Source organism: Oncorhynchus masou, chromosome 6, assembly GCF_036934945.1.
Source record: "Oncorhynchus masou masou isolate Uvic2021 chromosome 6, UVic_Omas_1.1, whole genome shotgun sequence".
Taxonomy (NCBI): domain Eukaryota; kingdom Metazoa; phylum Chordata; class Actinopteri; order Salmoniformes; family Salmonidae; genus Oncorhynchus; species Oncorhynchus masou.
The window spans coordinates 30,462,324-30,488,082 of record NC_088217.1 but is presented as its reverse complement, the minus strand read 5'-3'; the positions used below and the strand labels follow the sequence as shown (position 1 = coordinate 30,488,082).

Here is a 25,759-nt window from a genome sequence, read left to right as displayed (position 1 = left end):
GGGCATCTCCGGCGCGGCCCACGCTTGGATTGCGTCCTACCTGACAGGTCGCTCCTACCAGGTGGCGTGGCGAGAATCTGTCTCCTCACCACGCGCTCTCACCACCTGTTCTAGGCCCTCTCCTATTCTCGCTATACACCAAGTCACTTGGCTCTGTCATAACCTCACATGGTCTCTCCTATCATTGCTATGCAGACGACACACAATTAATCTTCTCCTTTCCCCCTTCTGATGACCAGGTGGCGAATCGCATCTCTGCATGTCTGGCAGACATATCAGTGTGGATGACGGATCACCACCTCAAGCTGAACCTCGGCAAGACGGAGCTGCTCTTCCTCCCGGGGAAGGACTGCCCGTTCCATGATCTCGCCATCACGGTTGACAACTCCATTGTGTCCTCCTCCCAGAGCGCTAAGAACCTTGGCGTGATCCTGGACAACACCCTGTCGTTCTCAACTAACATCAAGGCGGTGGCCCGTTCCTGTAGGTTCATGCTCTACAACAAGACCCTGCCTCACACAGGAAGCGGCGCAGGTCCTAATCCAGGCACTTGTCATCTCCCGTCTGGATTACTGCAACTCACCGTTGGCTGGGCTCCTGCCTGTGCCATTGAACCCCTACAACTCATCCAGAACGCCGCAGCCCGTCTGGTGTTCAACCTTCCCAAGTTCTCTCACGTCACCCCGCTCCTCCGCTCTCTCCACTGGCTTCCAGTTGAAGCTCGCATCCGCTACAAGACCATGGTGCTTGCCTACGGAGCTGTGAGGGGAACGCACCGCAGTACCTCCAGGCTCTGATCAGGCCCTACACCCAAACAAGGGCACTGCGTTCATCCACCTCTGGCCTGCTCGCCTCCCTACCACTGAGGAAGTACAGTTCCCGCTCAGCCCAGTCAAAACTGTTCGCTGCTCTGGCCCCCAATGGTGGAACAAACTCCCTCATGACGCCAGGACAGCGGAGTCAATCACCACCTTCCGGAGACACCTGAAACCCCACCTCTTTAAGGAATACCAAGGATAGGATAAAACCTTAAATGATTTAGATGCACTATTGTAAAGTGGCTGTTCCACTGGATGAGTGAATTCACCAATTTGTAAGTCGCTCTGGATAAGAGCGTCTGCCAAATGACTTAAATGTAAATGACTCAGGACGTCAGACTGGGGTGAAAGTTCACCTTCTAACAGGACAACAACCCTAAGCACACAGCCAAGACAAAGCAGGAGTGGCTTCGGGACAAGTCTCTGAATGTCCTTGAGTGGCCCAGCCAGAGCCCAGACTTGAACCCAATTGAACATCTCTGGAGAGACCTGAAAATAGCTTTGCAGCTACGCTCCCCATCCAACCTGACAGAGCTTGAGAGGATCTGCAGAGAAGAATGGGAGAAACTCCCCAAATACAGGTGTGCCAAGCTTGTAACGTCATACCCAAGAAGACTCAAAGCTGTAATCGCTGCCAAAGAGTAAAGGGTCTGAAAACGTATGTAAATGTATGTAAATATATATACATATATATATATATATATATATATATATATATATATATATATATATATATATATATATATATATATATATGTGTGCAGAGCTTTTGAAATAATCTATCAGTTGGTGCTGAAACGGAGACAATAAATGTACTGAAAACCCCATTGAATGAAAAATCTCTTGGCCATCAAGTGGGAGGGTTTTCAGCGGTTGAATTAAATTTATTTAGTGCCTGCAAAGCCCGTTACGCACTTGCATAACGTAAGTCTGAATACCAACTACTGAGAAGTGCGTATGAAGGGCATGCGTAGAAAAAGCATATATTTTATGTCGAAATCTGGCCCTAAGGCCTGTGCATCTCTTTGACTCTATAGGTCATCATCAATAAAACGTCACAATAATGTGCAGAGCTTTTGATTTGCCTGCTGGGGGGAAAGAAGATTCCCAGCTCCACTAAAACCATTGAAAACTGCGTGCAGTTTTGAAAGGACTGTTATATAAATGTTAAGTATTTGGTTGTAAAAGCATCACCTCTTGAAGAGCGGAGTCAGAATGACACATTTTCGATTATTCCATGCAAAATAATTGCGCACATTTATCTCTATCATCAGAGTTATAGAGCAAGTAACTGCATGCTTTTCACAATCAGTAAACATCAATTGATCATGTCATTTCAGATACATGAGGGTAGCCTCATGATATTGCACAATATCGGCCACCATTAATTGGATATTTGAGTGATATAAAATACAAGTGACCTATACCTGACAAGTATTAGTGGTTTAAGGTTCATTTCCCTTCCTTTGTGGGCTCTGCCTGTCAAGCAGCAGAAAGGGGCATTTGCAGATGCAGTGTTATCTGATAATGTTTACTTTGCAAGCTACTAGTAGAAACGTTGTACAGGTGGCTACACATATAGCGGTAAGTAGACCTAAGGTACTGTTTTCTTCAACCTATGTAGGCCTACCTAGCGAAGTTACTTAACATCCAATTTTCCACATTGTTGCTAACAGTGTTTAATCACGATTGCTGCTGGCAGACATGATAGGCTACATTGATGGACTACGTCAAATTAGCTAGCTAAACAGATCAAGTCAATATGGCTAGCTACATAACAAGCAAACTTTCAGGGGATAAATTGCATTATATCCAAATATTGTTTGACTTTCTATAGCGGTGATGACAGTAGTCCAACTGACAACTTTAACAGCACGAGGACTTGCCGATGTTAAGCTCTTTCCAAAAGCCTAATCTCTGATGAAGCAAGCTAATGGCATGTTGTTTACCTAGAAAAAGGGGCTCCAATAGGGTTATTCGGCTGTCCCCATAAGAGCACCTTTTTTGGTTCCAGGTCGAACCCGTTTGAGTTCCATGTAGAACCCGATGGGGAAAGAGTTCTACATGGAACCCAAAAATGTTCTACCTGGAACCAAAAAGGTTCTAACTGGAACCAAAAAGGGTTCTTCAAAGGCTTCTATATAGCACCTTTTTTTCTAAGAGTGTAGCTACATGCCAAATGGATGGGTTACCCTCACATATCTGAAATTACAGGTGGGGGTCTACTTGCACCCCAGTAGGCAAATCGAACTCTGTGCACTGTATTGTGACGTTTTATTGACAACGACCTATACTGTACTGGATCTGAGGGTTCAAATCTGGTTTCAGATCAAGGGAATGCTGCTCTTATATTTCAATATCATTCTGACAATGTTGCAGGAACCTTTCAGAAGTGTTGTTAGATGGCTCAGAGGACATACAATCCAAATCAATGTATGATGCAGTTATGTGTGTGTGTGTGTGTGGTATGTGTACCTTTTCCATGTCATTACTGGCAAATCCCAGTCAATATTGTTGACCTTAGCCGGAGACAGACCGTCAAACCGACATGCACGCACACACACGCAAACCCATCAAAGAGCATGACAAACAAAAATCCCCCACTCAACCAGAGGAGCTAGGTCAGGATGTTCTACTAACACATTTCCACACAGAGCTCCATTCAGCAGTACAATCACAAACAGAATCTGTTCTAACAAACAAGCCATTAACCTTGTGACATATTCTGTCACAATGTCTCAAAGTTGAACTGTTCAATCAACTGAAAAGAAAAAGAAAGAATTCAAAAACAAGGGTGTGGTTCCACTGGTCCTGTACAGCTAATGGTTCTGCATCTACGGCCAGGGCTGCACTGGAATGTAATATTGTGTGTATGTGCAGGCATGCGTGTGTGTGGGGTCTGCAGCAACACTGCAGACCCTAAATCATAAGCATAAACTAATCATGGTTTGGCTGTTCTGACACATCCTTGATGGATCGTCACAAACCTGGACCAGGGCCATCACCTGGCACAGTGTGTGCGTGTGCGTGCATGCGCATGACTGGGACACTGGAGCCAAAGGACCGGCGCAAACATGAAAATGTTCTGCTGTTTTATCACTTTGAAAGCAGAATTCAAACTGCTAAATAAAAGGTCTAGCTCAAATCAGAGTATATATCACTGTTCAAGCACTTAATAACTCAACAGAGGTCAAAACTGTAACTGAAATATCTCTTGCCACCATTTGACTGTTCAGTCTATCAAAAACATTTAATCAAAAGGTCCATAGTCTTTGAGATAGTCACTGGGCTGGAGACTCACCGAATGCAATAGAGCTCTGAGGCTGTGTTTATACAGGCAGCCCAATTCTGATCTTTAGACCAATTAATTGCTTTAGCCAAAAGACCAATTAGTGGTAAAAATAATAATAACATTGTTGGGCTGCTTGTGTAAACACAGCCTGACTGCAGCAAGGTGTGCTGCTTAAACAGGGCATGGCCCTAATTGGAGTGGCTGCAGCTGGTACCTTCTAGGGATTAACATGGATAACCGGGATCCCGGGACTGCCCTGGGAACACTGTTCACGTTTCCTGAAAAAGTGTAATGACAAGACCCGGGAAATTACAACATTTTCCCCCAATATCGCACTAATGCAGTTCCACAGCAGCAGATGATCAACTAATGCAATAGCACATAATCAATCAGGTTGTCGCATCGAAGCCTTTAGCCTAGCGTATTTACTTCACACAAAGTCGCATAAATCCAAAGCACACACATAATTGACACTGTTGGACAGCACAACCAACACTAATGTAGTTAATAAACCCTACAGGAAACCCCTAGAGTATAGCCTAGAAAAGAACGCGTGCCTCTTTGCGTTGTCATTGTGACCCTTCAGATAATCACAAATTTGGTAGGCCTATGCACAATTCACTACATAGTCATCTATGTCACAGACATGAAGTATGTTAACAATTCAGAGACATGAGGGAAAACATTATCTTCTCCTGTCCTAGAGCCCAGGTTATTTTCCCATCCGGCCCCAATCTCACTGAAACCCAATATGCTGACTCCTGTCTCGCATGAAAATTCCTAACTGTATTCTGTAATCCATAGGTTGCATTATGAAAGCACGTCTCTCGCCTAAGTATGTCAAAATACCGCTAGAACATTTTCCCCGCTTCTCTCGTATTGCTGCCTATATGAGAGCTTCTCTGCTCTGTCTCGTATTGCTGCCTATGTGGGAGCTTCTCTGTTCTGTCTTGTATTGCTGCCCATATGAGAGCTTCTCTGCTCTGTCTCGTATTGCTGCCCATATGAGAGCTTCTCTGCTCTGTCTCGTATTGCTGCCTATGTGGGAGCTTCTCTGTTCTGTCTTGTATTGCTGCCCATATGAGAGCTTCTCTGCTCTGTCTCGTATTGCTGCCCATATGAGAGCTTCTCTGCTCTGTCTTGTATTGCTGCCCATATGAGAGCTTCTCTGCTCTGTCTCGTATTGCTGCCCATGTGGGAGCTTCTCTGTTCTGTCTTGTATTGCTGCCCATATGGGAGCTTCTCTGCTCTGTCTCGTATTGCTGCCCATATGAGAGCTTCTCTGCTCTGTCTCGTATTGCTGCCCATATGAGAGCTTCTCTGCTCTGTCTCGTATTGCTGCCCATATGAGAGCTTCAGTATAGAATGTGTGATCAACAAACGGTATGAGAGAAGATATGGATATTTTGGTCTGGGTTAAGATATTGCAACTACTTCCACTCTTAATTTCCCTGTTATTCATGAGTTGATCAGCTATCTGCATAATCGTCAACTCGATTTTGCCAAATATAGGAGATATTCTGTCATTCGTTGAAGGAGGTTATCTAGCAAGCTTAGCAACTTTTGTCATTTAACTTTTGATTGACTGCCATTACAAAGTTAGTATGATTTGACAACGCTATACTCAGGGTGCACGCTGTGCGTCCTGAACACTCTGTGTCGAGAGAGCCTAGTGCTGAATGAGTTGAGGAACATGAACTGCCTGTTTCACAATTCACAACAATGTCTCTAGCGATCAAAGATAGTTACTCTTATCACTATTAAATATCAGATTCACTTTCTCTGAAATATTTACATAGTGGTGCAACCAAGCCTACAAGGTGGTGCAAAGCCCGTCTTATTGGCCTGGCATAGGGACGATATCTTGGTTTTAAATGCTTTAAATGGGCACTTCTATTTTTGCAGTACTTCCCGGGACTCTCTGGATAAATTGGAATTATTCCCGGTATTGAAACTTGGTAGATATTCAGGAAAATATGAATCCTATTAGTGCCTTCCTCTGCTGCAGCCAGGATCCCTTTATGTGAACTGCATGCATCAATACTTTCCTTGAATGAGATGATTCAACCTTCCTTTTAGCACATCACTGCCTATCTCCAGGCTTCCTCTGTGTGTGTGTGTGTGTGTGTGTGTGTGTGTGTGTGTGTGTGTGTGTGTGTGTGTGTGTGTGTGTGTGTGTGTGTGTGTGTGTGTGTGTGTGTGTGTGTGTGTGTGTGTGTGTGTGTGTGTGTGTGTGTCATTATCCGCAATGCGTATCAAATTGACATGGCATCAGAGTAAATACATAGAACATTGATTTACTTTTTCTGGTTCTCCTGTGCTCTGTCCGATTGAACACAGGGCCAATGTATCGACCCATTTAGAAAAGGCACTTTAGAACCATTCTTGTTCCACCAGCTAGCCTTAGAGTTGTGAGCTGTGATAAATGAGAGGTGAGGGTGAGGGGTTGAGGAGGGAGACAGTCCCTGTCCCTGTAAACTCCACCTCTTTAGCAGACCTGTTCTATCAGTTTCCTCCCCCTGGCCTCACCCCTTGATGGTGGCATAATTCATCACAACAGAAACCCCACCATAAAAAGGATAGAGGACTGCTGGGCCCACTCCACCTCACCTCAAGGAGAGCGCTGTTTCACTTGTCCTCCAGAGGTCTGGCAGATTCACCTTCACTGGAGGTCCCTCACTTTCAGTTCAACATTTATCACACAAACAGGTCTTAATAGTTGACCACTGGCATTTTAGCTGTAGTTTGACAAGTTAAAAAAAGTTGTAGTATTGAAAGTAAAGTATAATTTTTCATTAGCCTACATATTTCATCTAAAGTTTATTTTCAAGCTTCCGATCACAGTTTTATATAACTAGATTATAACTAGATCTGTACCTGCGCTGTAAGGTATAGTACCTTTCCCTCAGCTGAGAGTCAACACAATGCACATACACAGGGCATGCAGACACACCTGTTGTGCCAGTACCCCCTACACCTCCCTGGTGAGAGTTTATTTAAAATAGTTGACTTGGTGCTGATGCTTAGCCATCCTTCGTTTTTCCACTCCACCTCACCCTCTCCCTGCCAATGTTGAGTCACAGGGAGTTATTTCCATGACTAGGCAGTTCCACCTCCCTAGACACCTCTTCCTCTCACTGTTAGACAAATACACTGAGTATTACATGGAACTATTAGAAAATACAGAAAGACTGGGTGAGTGAAGGAATTGTTGCAATGCTGAATGAATGTGTGACTAGTTGGTAAGAGAGGTGTGCTAGCAACGCCAGGACTGTGGGTTCAATTCTTGCTGGAATCACTAAAATGTATGAACTCCCTGTACTGTAAATTGCATTAGATAAAAGCTGAATGGCATACATAGAATTCCTTCATTAATGATGGATGGACCTTGAGTTGGAAAAAACATGAAGATTACCAAGTGCACATAAAAATAGAGTTGGTAGAAATAATGTATTTAGGGCTTAATAAACCTGGTGATGAAGAGGAAAGAGTTGATAAACAGTCTGTGTTCTCTTTCACAATGGCTCGATAGTCAGACTTCATTTACCACTGGTATACAAAAATGGTGTTGATTAACCTGTCTCTGTCTCAACACTGTCTCTCCTTCCATCTACTGTATAAAAACATGCACACACCCTTCCTCTAATTCTCTCTCCTTTACCCTTCTAACACACACACCCACTCCCCTATTCTGTTCGATGCGGTGCTGTGTTATCAGGCAGTGCAGCTGTGGCTGGTGAATTAGGGCTGTCTGTGGGACTCAGTTCAGGCTGCAGGCTCTATAATCAGCTCTATTAGGAGGACTGGAACTGCAGCCTGGATACAGCTCTCTCTCTCTCTCTCTCTCTCTCTCTCTCCCTCTCTGTTTCATTCTGTTGAGTGCAAATGAAGAATGGTGTGTGGGGGGGGTGACCTGTTTCCTGCTTTTAGCTTGTAACCCTTGACTCAATCCAATACAGGAAGTGATTGGTGAGTACACAAAAAGCTGTGACATGGATATACAAGAGAATGCATGGATATACAATGACTTTAATTGTTTTATAGGGCCCTAAGGTTTCCCTGACCATGTAACCTGAAAGGAACAACTGTGATCACATGGTGAGGGGAAACTCCTGGCCTCATACATAGGCTCACTAGCTAGTGAACTGAGTTAGCCTTTTCCCTCCTGCAGTATTTAAACCAATCACCACTCACCTCTCTAGTTTACCGTTAGGTACTATTTTAATTTAAAAAATACACACAGCCCACTTAAGGTGCTACTCACTCTGCTATCACCTAGCTACTGACTCTCTCTCTCTGTCTGTGTGTGTGTGTGTGTGTGTGTGTGTGTGTGTGTGTGTGTGGCAAATGATCTATGTCTTGCGTCCTCCCTCCCCTAGCAACCACTCTCTCTCCCTCCCTCTCTCCTTCTTTCTCTCTCAATTCAATTTCAATTTAAGGGCTTTATTGGCATGGGAAACATATGTTAATGTTGCCAAAGCAAGTGAAGTAAATAATAAACAAAAGTGAAATAAACAATCAAAAGAACAGTAAACATTACACTCACAGCAGTTCCAAAAGAATAAAGACATTTCAAATGTCATATTATGTCTATATACAGTGTTGTAATGATGTGCAAATAGTTAAAGTACAAAAGGGAAAATAAATAAGCATAAATATGGGTTGTATTTACAATAGTGTTTGTTCTTCACTGGTTGCCCTTTTTTTGTGGCAACAGATCACACATTTTGCTGCTGTGAAGGTATACTGCCATAGTGGCAAAGTAAATACAATACAGCAAGTAAAACACTGGAATGGTAGATTTGCAATGGAAGAATGTGCAAAGTAGAAATAAAAATAATGGGGTGCAAAGGAGCAAAATAAATAAATTAATTAAATACAGTAGGGAAAGAGGTAGTTGTTTGGGCTAAAATATAGGTGGGCTATGTACAGGTGCAGTAATCTGTGAGCTGCTCTGACAGTTGGTGCTTAAAGCTAGTGAGGGAGATAAGTGTTTCCAGTTTCAGAGATTTTTGAGTGTAGTCTGGCCCAGGAGAGGGAAGGAGAACGGAAAGGCTCTGGAGCAACGAACCGCCCTTGCTGTCTCTGCCTGGCCGGTTCCCATCTTTCCACTGGGATTCTCTGCCTCTAACCCTATTACAGGGGCTGAGTCACTGGCTTACTGGGGCTCTTTCATACCGTCCCTGGGAGGGGTGCGTCACTTGAGTGGGTTGAGTCACTGATGTGATCTTCCTGTCTGGGTTGGCGCCCCCCCCCCTTGGGTTGTGCCGTGGCGGAGATCTTTGTGGGCTATACTCGGCCTTGTCTCAGGATGGTAAGTTGGTGGTTGAAGCTATCCCTCTAGTGGTGTGGGGGCTGTGCTTTGGCAAAGTGGGTGGGGTTATATCCTTCCTGTTTGATCCTGTCCGGGGGTGTCCTCGGATGGGGCCACAGTGTCTCCTGACCCCTCCTGTCTCAGCCTCCAGTATTTATGCTGCAGTAGTTTATGTGTCGGGGGGCTAGGGTCAGTTAGTTATATCTGGAGTACTTCTCCTGTCCTATTCGGTGTCCTGTGTGAATTTAAGTGGGCTCTCTCTAATTCTCTCTTTCTTTCTTTCTCTCTCTCGGGGGACCTGAGCCCTAGGACCATGCCTCAGGACTACCTGACATGATGACTCCTTGCTGTCCCCAGTCCACCTGGCCGTGCTGCTGCTCCAGTTTCAACTGTTCTGCCTTATTATTATTGGACCATGCTGGTCATTTATGAACATTTAAACATCTTGGCCATGTTCTGTTATAATCTCCACCCGGCACAGCCAGAAGAGGACTGGCCACCCCACATAGCCTGGTTCCTCTCTAGGTTTCTTCCTAGGTCTTGGCCTTTCTAGGGAGTTTTTCCTAACCACCGTGCTTCTACACCTGCATTGCTTGCTGTTTGGGGTTTTAGGCTAGGTTTCTGTACAGCACTTTGAGATATCAGCTGATGTACGAAGGGCTATATAAATAAATTTGATTTGATATTTCACCCAGTAGATATCTAAGTTGATCAAAATTGGTTTTGCTTTCGAATTCTTTGTGGATCTGTGTCATCTGAAGGAAATATGTGTCTGTGCGGGCAGTGTGCACATAGCATGTCTTCTCTTGAGACCCAGGTCTGCCTATGGTGGCCTTTCTCAATAGCAAGGCTATGCTCACTGAGTCTGTACATAGTACATATGTACGGACATAGTCAAAGCTTTGCCAAATAGCTTTCTAGTTTGCTCAGTTTTTTTGTTAATTCTTTCCAATGTGTCAAGTAATTATCTTTTTGTTTTCTCGTGATTTGGTTGGGTCTAATTGTGTTGCTGTTCTGGAGCTCTGTGGGGTTTGTTTGTGTTTGTGAACAGAGCCCCAGGACCAGCTTGCTTAGGGGACTATTCTCCAGGTTCATCTCTCTGTAAGTGATTGCTTTGTTATGGAAGGTCTGGGAATCACTTCCTTTTAGGTGGATGTAGAATTGAACGGCTCTTTTCTGGATTTTGATAACTGGCATGTATCGGCCAAAATCTGGTCTGCATGCATTATTTGGTGCATGTAAATAATGCATGTCACTTGCCCACCACACCCCAGTCACACCCACCACACCCAAGTCATACCCACAATGCTCAAGGGGGCTTGACTTCACACAATCATTTTCCACACAGCTTACCACCATCAACCCCCGATCTCAGCCACCTGCTACCACACACACACACACAAGCAAAATAGCTCTTTACTTGAGTTTGTGTCCATCACAGGCTCATCAGTGCTACAGTAACTACATGTACATTTACATGTAAGTCAATTAGCAGACCCCTCACAGTAGTGAGTGCATACATTTTCTTACTTTTTTTACTGATAGAGTGTGAGGGGAGGACTCCACCACCACAGCAAATTACTATAGCACTGGAGTAGCCTGGGGACAACTCAGCTTGAGTTTCTAAACACACACACACATACACACCCCAGAGACAGAGACAGAGAGCGAGAGATAGCCTACCTGACAGAACAATAAAAACAGACATTCATTTTTGTCTTCCAATTAGCAGAATGTAGCAGATGGTGTTGTGTGTATTCAACAATATTTGTCACAGCTGCCAGCCACACAGGGAGTGAAAACAGTGTTTCTCCAGGTCTAGGAATCATTATGGTCTGCATCTCACGCTGAGAAGACCTCTGTTTAACCTTTCTGTTACCTAGTAACAGTACATCAAAACACAACCACATACTTGTACAGACACACACAGCTGTATCACCCAAAGCATCTGTCTAATTTAGCTCTGATCTCAAGGCTGGGAGGAATTCCTCCTCCAGGAGGATGAATACATGTGAAATATGTCTTGTGAATAAAATCCTACTTGTACAGTGAGCTTCGTTCTTGATGATTTGGAGGTTTGATATGGAAATAGAAAATGCTTTCATTGGATGTAAAAGCTTACAATCTGGTGGAATATCTCAAAGAGTTGAGTTGGCTATCAACATTAGTTGGATTACATCCACAAAAGCATACATTTGGTGGAAGCAGAGTAATCCAGGCCTGTAGTAGGATGCTGTTCAGTGTTTGTATAAATGTTGTAGCATTTGAAACATTTTACAAGGCCTATTGTCTACTTGTAGCATCCTTTTTTTTTACCTTCCTGTTCCTAAATAAATATCCTTTATTTTGGAAGACTCTGTCAGTCCATTTTAAGTGCACACAGCCAGGCCAGCATTGTCACAAGTAAGATAAATACATACAGATGTAGAATCTTAATTTGATCACACTGTTGCAGGAGAATTTTCCTGCAATGCAGGACATTTAAAACTTGGTAGTGTATTTGAGGTTTAAAAAGTCTTCTGAAGTTTGTAATTTCCAATTTGATACATTTACAAGCCCTACAAAAATGTCCATTAATTATAATCCAAATAATAATTCACATTTAATAATACTAATTTTCCTGCTATAGCAAACTGGCTCAAATTATGATCCTACATCTGTACAAGACACATTTAATCTCCCATTGTCCTGGCTGTACAGAGTGATCAATGAACAAACAGAACCATACAACAATCAGTCAGCTCCATGGAGAGATTTACTGTTACTGTAACTGTCCTGGGAGCCCCGCCTAAAGGGATGTTGTGGGCAGAATATGTTTTGTGACTAGAGGGAGTACAGCTATGACTGGAAGTGACTTTCCATACCAGGATAGGAGTGTGTTATAGGTGACCCTAACCATTTTCCTAACCTAAGTCTCCTAACCTGCCACATTAATTATCCTAACCTGCTGCATCAATTCTTCTAACCAGCTTTGGAAAAGTAACTTCCGGTCGTAGCTGTACTCCCTCTAGTCAGAACCCGGAATGTGTCCCTTAGCTCTGTGCTATGAGGCTGTCTTTAAAGGGATGGTGCTCAATGGTGGACCTAATTGAGGCCTGAGAAGCAGGGGAATAACTACCACAGCACATCACACTCACTTTCTTCACCACACACTCATCTCCTAATTTCTATCACACTGCCAACAAGTTATCAATGGGAGAAGGTATTTCAATACAGTTCTATTGTATTGTGGAAAGAAAGTGTACCCAAAAGCTTAATGAGAGATGGGAATGTATTTTGAAAGCCTGTTTGTATGTCCCGAAAATAAATTCTCAGATCAATGCAGACACAGAGTTCGCCTTTATATTTTTCTGGATAGTCACTCATTGGAGTGTCCTGGGGTAAGGAATGTGTTTAGTTTTTTTCTATTGTATTGTACTTGTATAATAAACAGCATAACTTGTCATTTACGTGAACAAGTGTAAATAAAAGGTGGCTTAACTAGTATCTTGATGTTGTTTCTAACTGTAGTACTGGAAAATAATTAAATCAGCCAAGTCTGAATGAACATTGAAGATCTGAGACCCACTCCCATTTGTATACCACCCCACAGATCCATAGACAATGTAATCTCAATTGCCCTCACCCACCTAGATAAGAGGAATACCTATGTGAGAATGATGTTAATTGACTACAGCTCAGCTCAGTGTTGAACACTATTGTCCCCTCCAAGCTAGTCAATAAACTTAGGACCCTGGGACTGAACACCTTGCTCTGAAACTGCATGCTGGACTTTCTGACGGGCTGACCCCAGGTGGTGAGGGTAGGCAACATCACCTCCGCCACCCTGACCCTCAACACAGGTGCCCCACAGGGGAGTGTGCTTAGTCCTCTCCTGTACTCCCTGTTTACCCATGACTGCATGGTGATGATGGTTTTGGAGTCGTGCATCAAGTTTGCTAACGACACAAGGGTGGTAGGCCTGACGTTTAGACAGGCTACAGGGAGGAGGTCAATGACCTGGCAGTGTGGTGCCGGGACAACAACCTCTCCCTCTACATCAGTAAGACCAAGGAGATGACCGTGGACTACAGAAAATGGGGGTGGGGGGGAAGCATGCCCCCATCCACATTGACAGGGCTGCAGTAGAGTGAGTCAAGAGCTTTAAGTTCCTCAGTGTCCAAATCACTAAGAACTTAAAATCCTCCACTCAAATTTGCACAGTCGTGAAGAAGGCGCGACAGTGCATCATACCCCTCAGGAAGTTGAAAAGGTTTGGCATGGGCCCTCAAATCCTCAAAGAGTTAAACTGCTGCACCATTGAGAGCATCTTGACTGGCTGCATCACTTCCTGGTATGGCAACAGCACCACCCTCGATCACATGGTGCTACAGACGGTGGTGCGGACAGCCCAGTAAATCACTGGGGCTGAGCTCCCAGCCACCCAAGCCATAGGCTGTTCTCTCTGCTTACGCATGGCAAGCAGTACCAGTGCATCAAGTGAGTCACCAACTGACTTCAGAACAGCTTGTATCCCGAGCCATAACACAGCTAAATAGCTAACAGAATGACCACAAGGACTTTCTGAGTTGACCCTTGTATTTCTTTTTTTGAACTGTCTCTATTCTATGCACACTCACAGAACTCTACACACTCACGCACACTGACACTCCTACACACACATAAAATCCACACACACATACAATAATCATTTACGCTGCCGCTACTCTTGTTTATCATATATCCTGATGCTTAGTCACCTTATCTCTGCTCTATACATATCTACGTCTATCACTCCACTATCCCTCCCTGCACATTGTAAAAATGGTATTGGAACTGACCCTGTATATAGCTTCTGACTTGCTTGTGTTCTTATTATTTCTTATTTTTATTTCTCATGTGTTTTTGTTATACCGTAAGTTATTTTTAGTGCTACACTGATATTGATTACTGCATTGTTGGGTTTGAAGCTTGCAAGAAAGGCATTTCAATGTACTTGTGCACGTGACATTAACACTTAAACTTGAAGTGCTCTATCTCAGAGCAATAATGAATGACCACAGCAGACCCACTGTGCAAAGACGTCAGTGCAACGTCTAGTTTTGATTTTCATTTGATTTAGTTGTCAACTAACGTGAATTCACCATGTCATTGGATTTAGATTAAAAGTTGGGTGAAAAAAATACTAAATTCCCTAACGTTGATTACTTTTTTCAAATCCAATCAGTTTTCATGTTGATTCAACATCCTTTTTTGGTTGAAATGACATGGAAACAATGTTGATTCAACCAGTTTGTGCCTAAGGCAATAACCATTAACACTAACCAGGGACCAATGACTCAGCTGACCAAGGCAATAACCATTAACACTAACCAGGGACCAATGACTCAGCTGACCAAGGCAATAACCATTAACACTAACCAGGGACCAACGACTCAGCTGACCAAGGCAATAACCATTAACACTAACCAGGGACCAATGACTCAACCATTAACACTAACCTGACTCAGCTGATCAAGGCAATAACCATTAACACTAACCAGGGACCAATGACTCAGCTGACCAAGGCAATAACCATTAACACTAACCAGGGACCAACGACTCAGCTGATCAAGGCAATAACCATTAACACTGACCAGGGACCAATGACTCAGCTGACCAAGGCAATAACCATTAACACTGACCAGGGATAACTCAGCTGACCAAGGCAATAACCATTAACCAGGGACCAATGACTCAGCTGACCAAGGCAATAACCATTAACACTGACCAGGGACCAATGACTCAGCTGACCAAGGCAATAACCATTAACACTGACCAACCAATGACTCAGCTGACCAAGGCAATAACCATTAACACTGACCAGGACCTGACTCAAGGCAATAACCATTAACACTAACCAGGGACCAATGACTCAGCTGACCAAGGCAATAACCATTAACACTGACCCGACTCAGCTGATCAAAGCAATAACCATTAACACTGACCAGGGACCAATGACTCAGCTGACCAAGGCAATAACCATTAACACTGACCAGGGACCAATGACTCAGCTGACCAAGGCAATAACCATTAACACTAACCAGGGACCAACGACTCAGCTGATGACCAGGGACCAAGGACCAAGGCAATAACCATTAACACTGACCAGGGACCAATGACTCAGCTGACCAAGGCAATAACCATTAACACTAACCAGGGACCAACGACTCAGCTGATCAAGGCAATAACCATTAACAACAGGGACCAATGACTCAGCTGACCAAGGCAATAACCATTAACACTAACCAGGGACCAATGACTCAGCTGACCAAGGCAATAACCATTAACACTGACCAGGGGACCAGCTGATGTAACCATTCAGCAGACCAAGGACCAATGACTCAGCTGACCAAGGCAATAACCATTAACACTAACCAGGGACCAACGACTCAGCTGATCAAAGCAATAACCATTAACACCAGGGACCAATGACTCAGCTGACCAAGGCAATAACCATTAACACTGACCAGGGACCAATGACTCAGCTGACCAAGGCAATAACCATTAACACTAACCAGGGACCAACGACTCAGCTGATCAAGGCAATAACCATTAACACTGACCAGGGACCAATGACTCAGCTGACCAAGGCAATAACCATTAACACTGACCAGGGACCAATGACTCAGCTGACCAAGGCAATAACCATTAACACTGACCAGGGACCAATGACTCAGCTGATCAAGGCAATAACCATTAACACTAACCAGGGACCAACGACTCAGCTGATCAAGGCAATAACCATTAACACTAACCAGGGACCAGCGACTCAGCTGATCAAGGCAATAACCATTAACACTAACCAGGGACCAATGACTCAGCTGATCAGGGAAGGACTCAGCTGATCAAGGCAATAACCATTAACACTAACCAGGGACCAACGAGCTGATCAAGGCAGCTGATCAAGGCAATAACCATTAACACTAACCAGGGACCAATGACTCAGCTGATCAAGGCAATAACCATTAACACTGACTCAGCTGACCAAGGCAATAACCATTAACACTAACCAGACTCAGGACAATAACCATTAACACTAACCAGGGACTCAGCTGATCAAGGCAATAACCATTAACACTGACCAGGGACCAATGACTCAGCTGATCAAGGCAATAACCATTAACACTAACCAGGGACCAATGACTCAGCTGACCAAGGCAATAACCATTAACACTGACCAGGGACCAATGACTCAGCTGACCAAGGCAATAATCACTCAGCTGCAATAACCATTAACACTGACCAGGGACCAACGACTCAGCTGATCAAGGCAATTAACACTAACTAACCAGGGACCAGACTCAGGATCCAACCATTAACACTAACCAGGGACCAACGACTCAGCTGATCAAGCAATAACCATTAACCATTAACACTGACCAGGGACCAACGACTCAGCTGACCAAGGCAATAACCATTAACACTGACCAGAGACCAATGACTCAGCTGACCAAGGCAATAACCATTAACACTGAGCAGGGACCAATGAGTCAGCTGATCCACAGACATGCAAACAGTAGACACTGGCCATGTTTGAATACCCATACTTGCCTCCTAAATAGTAGGCCGTTTGAGTCTGGAGAAAAAATGTAGTTTAATAGTAAGCGACATTTAGAAAAAAATCAAGAATACTTTAAATGCCGGATGTCATACTAATTTCAGCTTTGACAACAGCTGATCAATTAGATATGGGGATGCGCTACCAAAATCAACAAATAGCAGGAAACAACGCAATCACGCATGACGCACTCTCAGTATGGGATTATTATTTTCTTTATAGTATGGGAATTTTAAAAAATCGAGTACAGTTTAAATGCCAGGATGTTATACTCACTTCAGCTCTTCATCTAGTAGAATTCGTAACACACTTTTCCACAATGCATTGGAAGAGGTGGGCTGTGAGTAATAGGCCCGAGTTCTCTTCAAACCTAACAACAAAACTAGGCTAGTTAATTGTGAAGATGCCAAAGAGTGAACTTTCTGTGGTGGTGTTCAAATGTAGGCTAAGTAGTTATTGTTCTCCTCAATATGATCAGAGTATTGCATCATAGGCTACTGATGTCATGTCAATCAGGCCTTTTGATTTGAACACATAGATTGTTTTAGTTTTGTAGGCTAGGCTACCTAATTTAATTATTTTATTCATGGATCAAGCCTTAGCAGTCATTCTGATCTTGTTTCCAATGATCAGTGCTGTAGTTTATTGTGTTGCTGTCCTGTAGTTCTGAATTTGCGATACACCCACAAAGTCCATGTTTTTCTGTGCAATAGCCTTTTGATTTGATTTATATGTTACAGAGCTTTGGTTTCACTAATAATGGAAATGGAACCAATGATCTGTTTCTGTCTTAAGTCCTTTTTAAATAGGATAGATGGGCTATTTGGGCTACGCTATAGGTCGAATGTGATAGTCTGCCTATAACCAGCCTGAGTAGGCCTATAACTCCAATGAACTATTATCAGGCTGGTTGAAGTGATACATGTTGAATTCGGAAAAATCCATCCGCACTCGGCCCCGCTCCGCCTACTTAGCCAGTCACGAGCTGCTACTGTGTTGCGGTCGTGGCATACTGCATACTTTTAACTAAACAAGCCTCTGTTTCATGCAGCGTGCCAGAGCAGTTCTTTTGTCGGGAGAAAATGTCAAATTCATATATGTTAATTACATGCAAATAAAGGTTGCTTCGCTACCACACCAACAACGGAAGCACAATCATGGCCTCGGATTCGCGGGTGGTCACGTTAGAACAGACCCAGGGTCTGTTTCTGTGGCGGCAGGAAGGCTCATGTTTAATGTAGTTTTTAGTGCTCTTTAAAACCAGAAAATTACGGTAAAAACACGACTTCTCCACACAAAGGCTGAAACATTCATAACCGATGGGCACTACATCAACATGCAAATTGTTTTGCCATCCTGAGAGAAACTGGAAGGTCTACGTTGCACAGTAATCCTAATATCACTTACAGATCTCATGGTTTATTTTAGGGATGAGGAGACTCTTTATGATTCCTTAGTAAAAGGGAGTTATGAAATGTGAAGGCACGTTACATTAGTTATCACATAAAACCAATCATATTCACTGTTTTAAACATGAACTTCCGTGCTGCACAGTTGTGTGAATCATCTGTCTTTTTAGTGCAATAAACTGTGTGGTTTCTTTAACACAAGAGGATGCTGTTATGCCTGAATTCGACCCAAAACCAACGAGGAAGGCTGAATTCTTGCGAGCGGTTGTATGAAACCAATCGGTACGTCAAGAAAAGCTCTCAACTGTGCCGGCCCACTCTTCATTTCTATTCAGTTCGACTCGCCATAAGTTTGGCGTCTGAACTGTGTGTAAGTCAGGGTCACGGTTATAGGCCCAATAACCTCTCCTCCTACAGGCTACTTCTCTTTAAGTAGTCCACCACTCTCTCTCTTCCTCCCTCACTTTCCTAGAGTCCCCCTCTCCCTTTTCTACTTTCTCCACACTCTCTCCTTCCTCCTTTCAACTCAATTTCCACTTTTCCTTCTCCCTCTCTTTACTTAAGCCCCCCTCTCCCTCTTCTCCTTTTCTCCACTCTCTCCTCCTTTCTCACTCCCCCTCCCTCTCATTCTCCTCTCCTCTTCTCCATTCTCCCTCCAGCAGCACACTGACCTGACAGCAGTGCTACAGATCCTGACTCTGACAACTGGGCCTGTCACTTCCAGACGAGGCCCAGTGTGTGAGGGGGGCAGGGCCAGCAGGCCACAGAGGCTGCTGTTCCTCCTCCACATGGCTCATAGTGTAACTGTAACCACTCAGCCCCAGGCCTGGCCCCAGACACCTGCACTGCTACTACACTACAGTCTAACACACTGCTGTACACTACAACTGACCTGACTCAGGAAGAATAGAGAAGGAGTTAGTTCCATAGGACACTAGGGATGGGAGAGGCTGATATCTAAGCCGTGAAAGAGAAGATGAGAGAGGGATTGGACAGATGGGGATAGAGAAAGAGGGATGACTGAGGTGAAGGGGTGGGGAGGTAAAGATGAGAGAAAAAGTGGTCTCAGTCAGGTTAAAAAGAGAGAGAGAGCAGAGAAAGGGGAGAGGAGAGGATGCGATGCATTCACTAGCTTTGTTCAATGCCACTCATTTATTTGTGTCTCTCTATTTCTCTTTCTCTCTTTACCTTCCTCTTCCCTCCATCAGAACACTGTGGCCTTGGTGGGTTGTGTAGGTGAGAGAATGCAACAATGCAAATAGAGCTCATACAGGGAGGGAAGGGTGTTGTATAATTAATTACATGTGCATCATTCAGCTTCTACTGTGACTTCCTTTGATTGAGGAGACACTATATTACTAGCTGTGTGGGAGTGTGTGCGTGCATGTGAGTTACCAGTGAGAAGAGATATCACTCGTGTTGTATAATTAATTACATGTGCATCATTCAGCTTCTACTGTGACTTCCTTTGATTGAGGAGGCACTATATTATAGCTATGTGGGAGTGTGTGCGTGCACGTGAGTTACCAGTGAGAAGAGATATCACTTATCACTTATCACGCATGTGTTTCACCACAACTTATTTTATTTACAGCCTCTGTCACTGAAAGAACAATGCTGCCAGTGCTAACAAACAGATCATAACATAAACATTACAGTGGCTAGTTTTTCCCTCTCAAAGCAATCACTTACAGGTACATATTGGTCTGTCCAAACACAGGGATAAGATCAGAGCCTAATTAAAACTGTGAGATAAGCTGGACAGAACAACATTAATAAAGGGAGTTTGTCATCATGAAGGGGAGTTAAGGGATTAAGGGTTATCACCATGGAAACGTCCTAATTGAACCATAACTGAGTTATTATCTACAACAAGGTAGTTTGTGAATGTACCCTTGTGGCTTGTCACTGCCAGGTGTCCCTTATTGGAAATGAAAGGCATTGCCTAGAGTATAAAAGTTTGGCCTTCCTGTTCAGTCAGGGGATCCCTTACTCTGGTAAAGACGGACATGCCTTGGGAGGACGGGAGTGATGACAATGACGTAACCAAATTGAAGATGCGTAATTGTAAGAATGTGTCTACCGCGAGTGTGCCGGTCTCCATTGGTCCACAGTCCTTCTCTCATTGCATGCCTTAGGTTTGGGATTATTTTGTTTGCCAGAATCTAGGTTCCATGTTGTATGCTACACTAATTAGTGAAAATGACTGCGCTAAACTGGAACTCTAAACTCTAACACTGTGCTGTCAGCAGATATTGTGTGAAGCACAAAGATGTTAAAGATGTTCTTGCAGTCCAAGAGTCTATTGAGAATTTCTTGTGGCAAACAAATATTATGTCTTAATAGTTATTCTCTTGTTCTGTCCTTGATTTTAAGAAACATTTGAGCTGTAGCTCTGAGGATTTCACCTCACAACACAACATGGTGTACTGTACTATGGCTACATTAATAAGGCCTATCCATGTTACATACTTTTATTAATACTCAAGACTTGGCTTGAAATGGGCCAATGCCATTATAGTAATTCAGTAAGATTTTAGAAAAACGTGGCAGTGAAATCGCTGTCCTTTAACAACATTGTCAAATATTTAGGGCTGGTCTGTTTTTGGCATTATCAGTCCTAGATTCCCTACTGTATGACACAGTACATGTGGTGACTCATCAGAACAAACAAAACTATTGAGGCATTATAGGCTCTTTCACGCATGGCGATATCATAGCCAGATATTTCCTAGTTCTGTGCTAACTGGATTCGAGCTAATAGAGTAATGAAATAAAGCATTAACTTTATCACAAGATGATATACAGACAGTGGTAATGGATTCACTGGGAGGCTAGAGATCTGTAATGTCTGGGTCCAGATGTCTCTGTATGCCTCCCTCCCTTTCCAGTGCTATGCAGTGAAGCCATCAAATTATATTACCATTGTCTTCCCTTGACACCAGTCATTAGGTCTGCCCATGCTCAGTCCAGTCTAGATCCTCCCCAATCACTTTAACCTCAATACTTAGGCTACAATCGGGCTTAATCTAATATGAGACTTTTGGCTCTCTATCAGATCTGTGTATCAGAGCCTATGTATTTGAAGGACACTTACTGTCCAAATAAAGCCCATTTGAACCATTTCAAGCACCACCAGACTACAGGCTAGTCCAGTTGATAATCTTTGATTAGCTGTTCTGGCACTGGAATGGAATTTCAGAATTTTCTCCTATAATAAATAAAAAAACACTTGAGTCTCCATACATCCCCCAGCAGTCAGCCAACCAATGACGACATAGGAGACTGTCATCCAGGTACTTTGCATAAATATTCCTAACACTATCCTATTTTAAGCCCTGGTAAGGTACTTTGTACACTTATTTCATTCATCACCCAGAGATGCTTCAGGGTACATTCATGAGCAGTCGCTGTATGTTGAACTGCCTGTATTGTCGGTTGACCATGGGTAAAATCAATCAAGTATTGAAAGCTGACGCTAATTATATTTTCTCTTTATCTTCTTAGAAACTATATCTAGCTCTATGGTCCCACCCTAATTAACACAATGGTGAAACTAAAGCTTAATTCGGAGCTCGGTTTCCTTCAACCGCCACGGATTACACATAGGATGGCGTCAAGGTCATTTGAGGGTAATTGAGAATGTATTCCGGGAATGAGTAGAATATTATTAACACTTTAGCTACACTGAACATGTTAGTTGTGTGTTGTAGGCTATCATTGAGGGTGAATGGTTGATGTTGTCTGATGCGGTTACTAAAAGGATAAGTAGACCGAATGCTTCAATTGTTTTGGACAACCCATAGCCTAGGCTGCTGTAGGCTTCATAATCGATACATTGATAAAACTCAATTTTCAAACAGTTTTAATAAGTGTCCGTTTTATATAGCTAACCAATGAACAAACATAGATGTACACTAAGCCTCTATCCTTGTTTACACTTGCCTGCCTTGCCATGCCTACCTCGCGAGTGATTGCATGCATCTCCAACATTTTCCTTATTTCTGGCGATTCCAGACACATTTTAAAACATGTTTGATGTTAAAGAAATGTAACTCGTGAAAGATGGGTCCACACTAGGCAGTGCATTGCAATGTGATATGTCCATTGGGAATTGTGTCATTGCACGTGCCAGCAGTTTCCGAATAATAAAAACACTTCGTGTGCACTAACACTGCTCCATCCTCACAGGATTGTAGCCTACTACAAAAATGCGTTCCTGTTTTCACTTGAAGAGCGGCAAATTCATCTAAACCTCAATCCGTTCACATTGAGATGTAATTAATAATTATGTTAATCTTCGTAACAAACTGGATGAATCTGCCCGATAGGCAAACATGGCTATTGATCTTCCCACATTTGGTAGGATAAAAGCGCGTCCAGAAGCGTTCATTTTTCCTCTCCAGATAAAACCGTTATAACGGCATCGGTAACGTTCAGTTAACATTGTTATTTTAGGCTGATGTATAGATCTACGCTACTTTTATTCACTTGACTGTGCCATATTTTGATATTACATTTTTCAATAAATAAAGAAGTGCACAAAGAAAGATGACAATACCTGGTAGCTCAAAATGCTCTCAGGGTCGTTGACTTCTGCGGGCATGATAGTAGGGTCCGTGTATCGTCCTTTCAGTTGACGGGTGAGCTACTATACACGGAGTCAGAAGCTGAAGCTGATAGCCAAGACGGCTACAAGAGACTCGCGGTGTTTTCAGTCAATTATTTGACAGATATTCATTGGTGACATTCCTTCCCAATTCTGACAGACATGGTGTGGGAAAACATGTTCCCAGTTGAGAGAGAATCGTAGAAACGCTGCAAATTCCACCTGTTCTGTTATTAGCGTTTTGACGTCCTGATGCGCGCGCTCCTCATGCTTTCCTCTTTGATCCCGGGCAAGGTTAGCGGTGGATGGAGCATCACTGCTTGTTCAGCCAATTATGAGAAGGCAGCAGAAAGACTGCGACGCATTGCTGTTGCCACCGAACTGATGTCAAGATAAAGTCCCGTTTCAAGTTGCACATTCAGGGGGTAACAAAGTAGCCTATGTATCCATAATACTGGAGCAGATTGTTACAAAGTATACGGATTCATTTTCAGATGTTTTACATTATCATTTGAACTTGCAATGTATGGGCCTATGACGACAGCAATCATGGCATAGACCAGGGATGGACAACTGGCGGCTACGGGCCTGCGACTGCGGCTCCCCCTTTGAAGGCCCTCAGAACAATTTGGTTGTGTATCAGAAATGTTTTCTCTTATGTCAGTCACTGATTAGTCAGTAGCCCATGTCAGCTAAACATTTTCCGATTTCTAAGTTAGTTTCGCGGCCAGCTATCTAAAAGTATCATGGTCGAATTACCCGCTGGGGGGGACACACATTGCATTTTATTTGTCAGTCTCACACAGATATCATATTAAAAACTGCACACATTTCTTTCCACCCTATGGCAAACATTGCATTTTATTAGTCAGTCTCACACAGATATCATATTAAAAACTGCACACATTTCTTTCCACCCTATGGCAAATTGTAGAATCGCAGGAAATTGGATGTAAAACAGCACATTTTCAACGCTGCCCCATGACAAAATGAGTAGCATTGCACGAAATTTGTAATAGATTGCAACATTTTCTCTACACCAGATGGAACAATTTGTTGAATTGTACAATTTCTTTTAAAACGTCCTCTCTGCTGTCAAGATGGTGACCACTAAAATGTTTCGCACACAATGTGGGGAGTTGGATGAGTTCAGATCATCATGATGGCCATTCCTGACTATAGCCTATATGATATTGACATATACAGTACCAGTCAAAATGTTGGACACACCTAGTCATTCCAGGGTTTTTCTTTATTTTTACTATTTTCTACATTTTAGAATAATAGTGAAGACATCAACACTATTAAATAGCACATATTTAAACAAAGGAGATGATCGTGGACTTCAAGAAACAGCAGAAGGAGCACCCCCTATCCACATCTACGGGACAGTAGTGGAGAAGGTGGAAGGCTTTAAGTTCATTGCCGTACACATCATGGACGAACTGAAATTGTCCACCCACATGGTGAAGGAGGCTGAAGAAATTTGGCTTGTCACCTAAAACACACACAAATTTTTACAGATGCACAATCAAAAGTATCCTGTCGGGCTGTATCACCGCCTGGTACGGCAAATGCTCCACCCACAACCGTAAGGCTCTCTAGAGGGTAGTGAGGTCTGCACAACGCATCACCGGGGGCAAACTACCTGCCCTCCAGGACACCTACACCACTTGATGTCACAGGAAGCCCAAAACGGTTATCAAGGACAACAACCACCCGAGCCACTGTCTTCACCCCGCTATCATCCACAAATTGGATGTAATAAATGTATCACTAGTCACTTTAAACAATGCCACTTTATATAATGTTTACATACCCTACATTACTTATCTCATATACTGTACTCTATACCTTCTACTGCATCTTGCCTATGCCGTTCCGCCATCGCTCATCCATATATTTATATGTACATATTCTTATTCATTCCTTTACACTTGTGTGTATAAGGTAGCTGTTGTGAAATTGTTAGATTACTTGTTAGATATTACTGCATGGTCGGAACTAGAAGCACAAGCATTTCGCTACACTCGTATTAACATCTGCTAACCATGTGTATGTGACCAATAAAATTTGATTTCATTTGATTATGGAATCACGTAGTAACCAAAAAAGTTTTAAACAAATCAAAATATAGTTTATATTTGAGATTCTTCAAAGTAGCCACCCTTTGCCTTGATGATATATTTGCACATTCTTGTCATTCTCTCAACCAGCTCCATGAGGTAGTCACCTGGAATGCATTTCAATTAACAGGTGTGCCTTGTTAAAAGTTAATTGTGGATTTTTTTCCCTTCAGAATGCGTTTGAGTGAATCAGTTGTGTTGTGACAAGGTAGGGGTGGTATACAGAAGATATCCCTATTTGGTAAAAGACCAAGTCCATATTATAGCAAGAACAGCTCAAATAAGCAAAGAGAAAATACATTCCATCATTACTTTAAGACATGAAGGTCAGTCAATCCGGAAAAACTTTGAAAATGTCTCCAAGTGCAGTCGCAAAAACCATCAAGCGCTGTGATGAAACTGGTTCTCATGAGTACCGCCAAAGGAAAGGAAGACCCAGAGTTACCTCTGCTGCAGAGGATATGTTCATTAGAGTTACTAGCCTCAGAAATTGCAGCCCAAATAAATGCTTCACAGAGTTCAAGTAACAGACACATCTCAACATCAACTGTTCAGAGGAGACTGCGTGATTCAGGCCTTCATGGTCAAATTGCTGCAAAGAAACCACTACTA

At 43.1% G+C, this 25,759-nt stretch overlaps 1 protein-coding gene across 4 annotated transcripts in view; it reads right to left on the bottom strand.

The window, feature by feature from the left end:
• The window catches only part of slc4a8 (solute carrier family 4 member 8), a 59,612-nt gene extending 36,142 nt beyond the window's left edge, over positions 1 to 23,470 (bottom strand). For all 4 annotated transcript variants that reach the window (XM_064968333.1, XM_064968334.1, XM_064968335.1 and 1 more), the window contains exon 1: positions 22,974 to 23,470. In XM_064968333.1, coding sequence (XP_064824405.1) covers positions 22,974 to 23,018 — 45 coding nt within the window. In that variant the 5' untranslated portion in view covers positions 23,019 to 23,470. The remainder of the gene's footprint in view (positions 1 to 22,973) is intronic.
• Between the last annotated feature and the right edge of the window lie 2,289 nt (positions 23,471 to 25,759).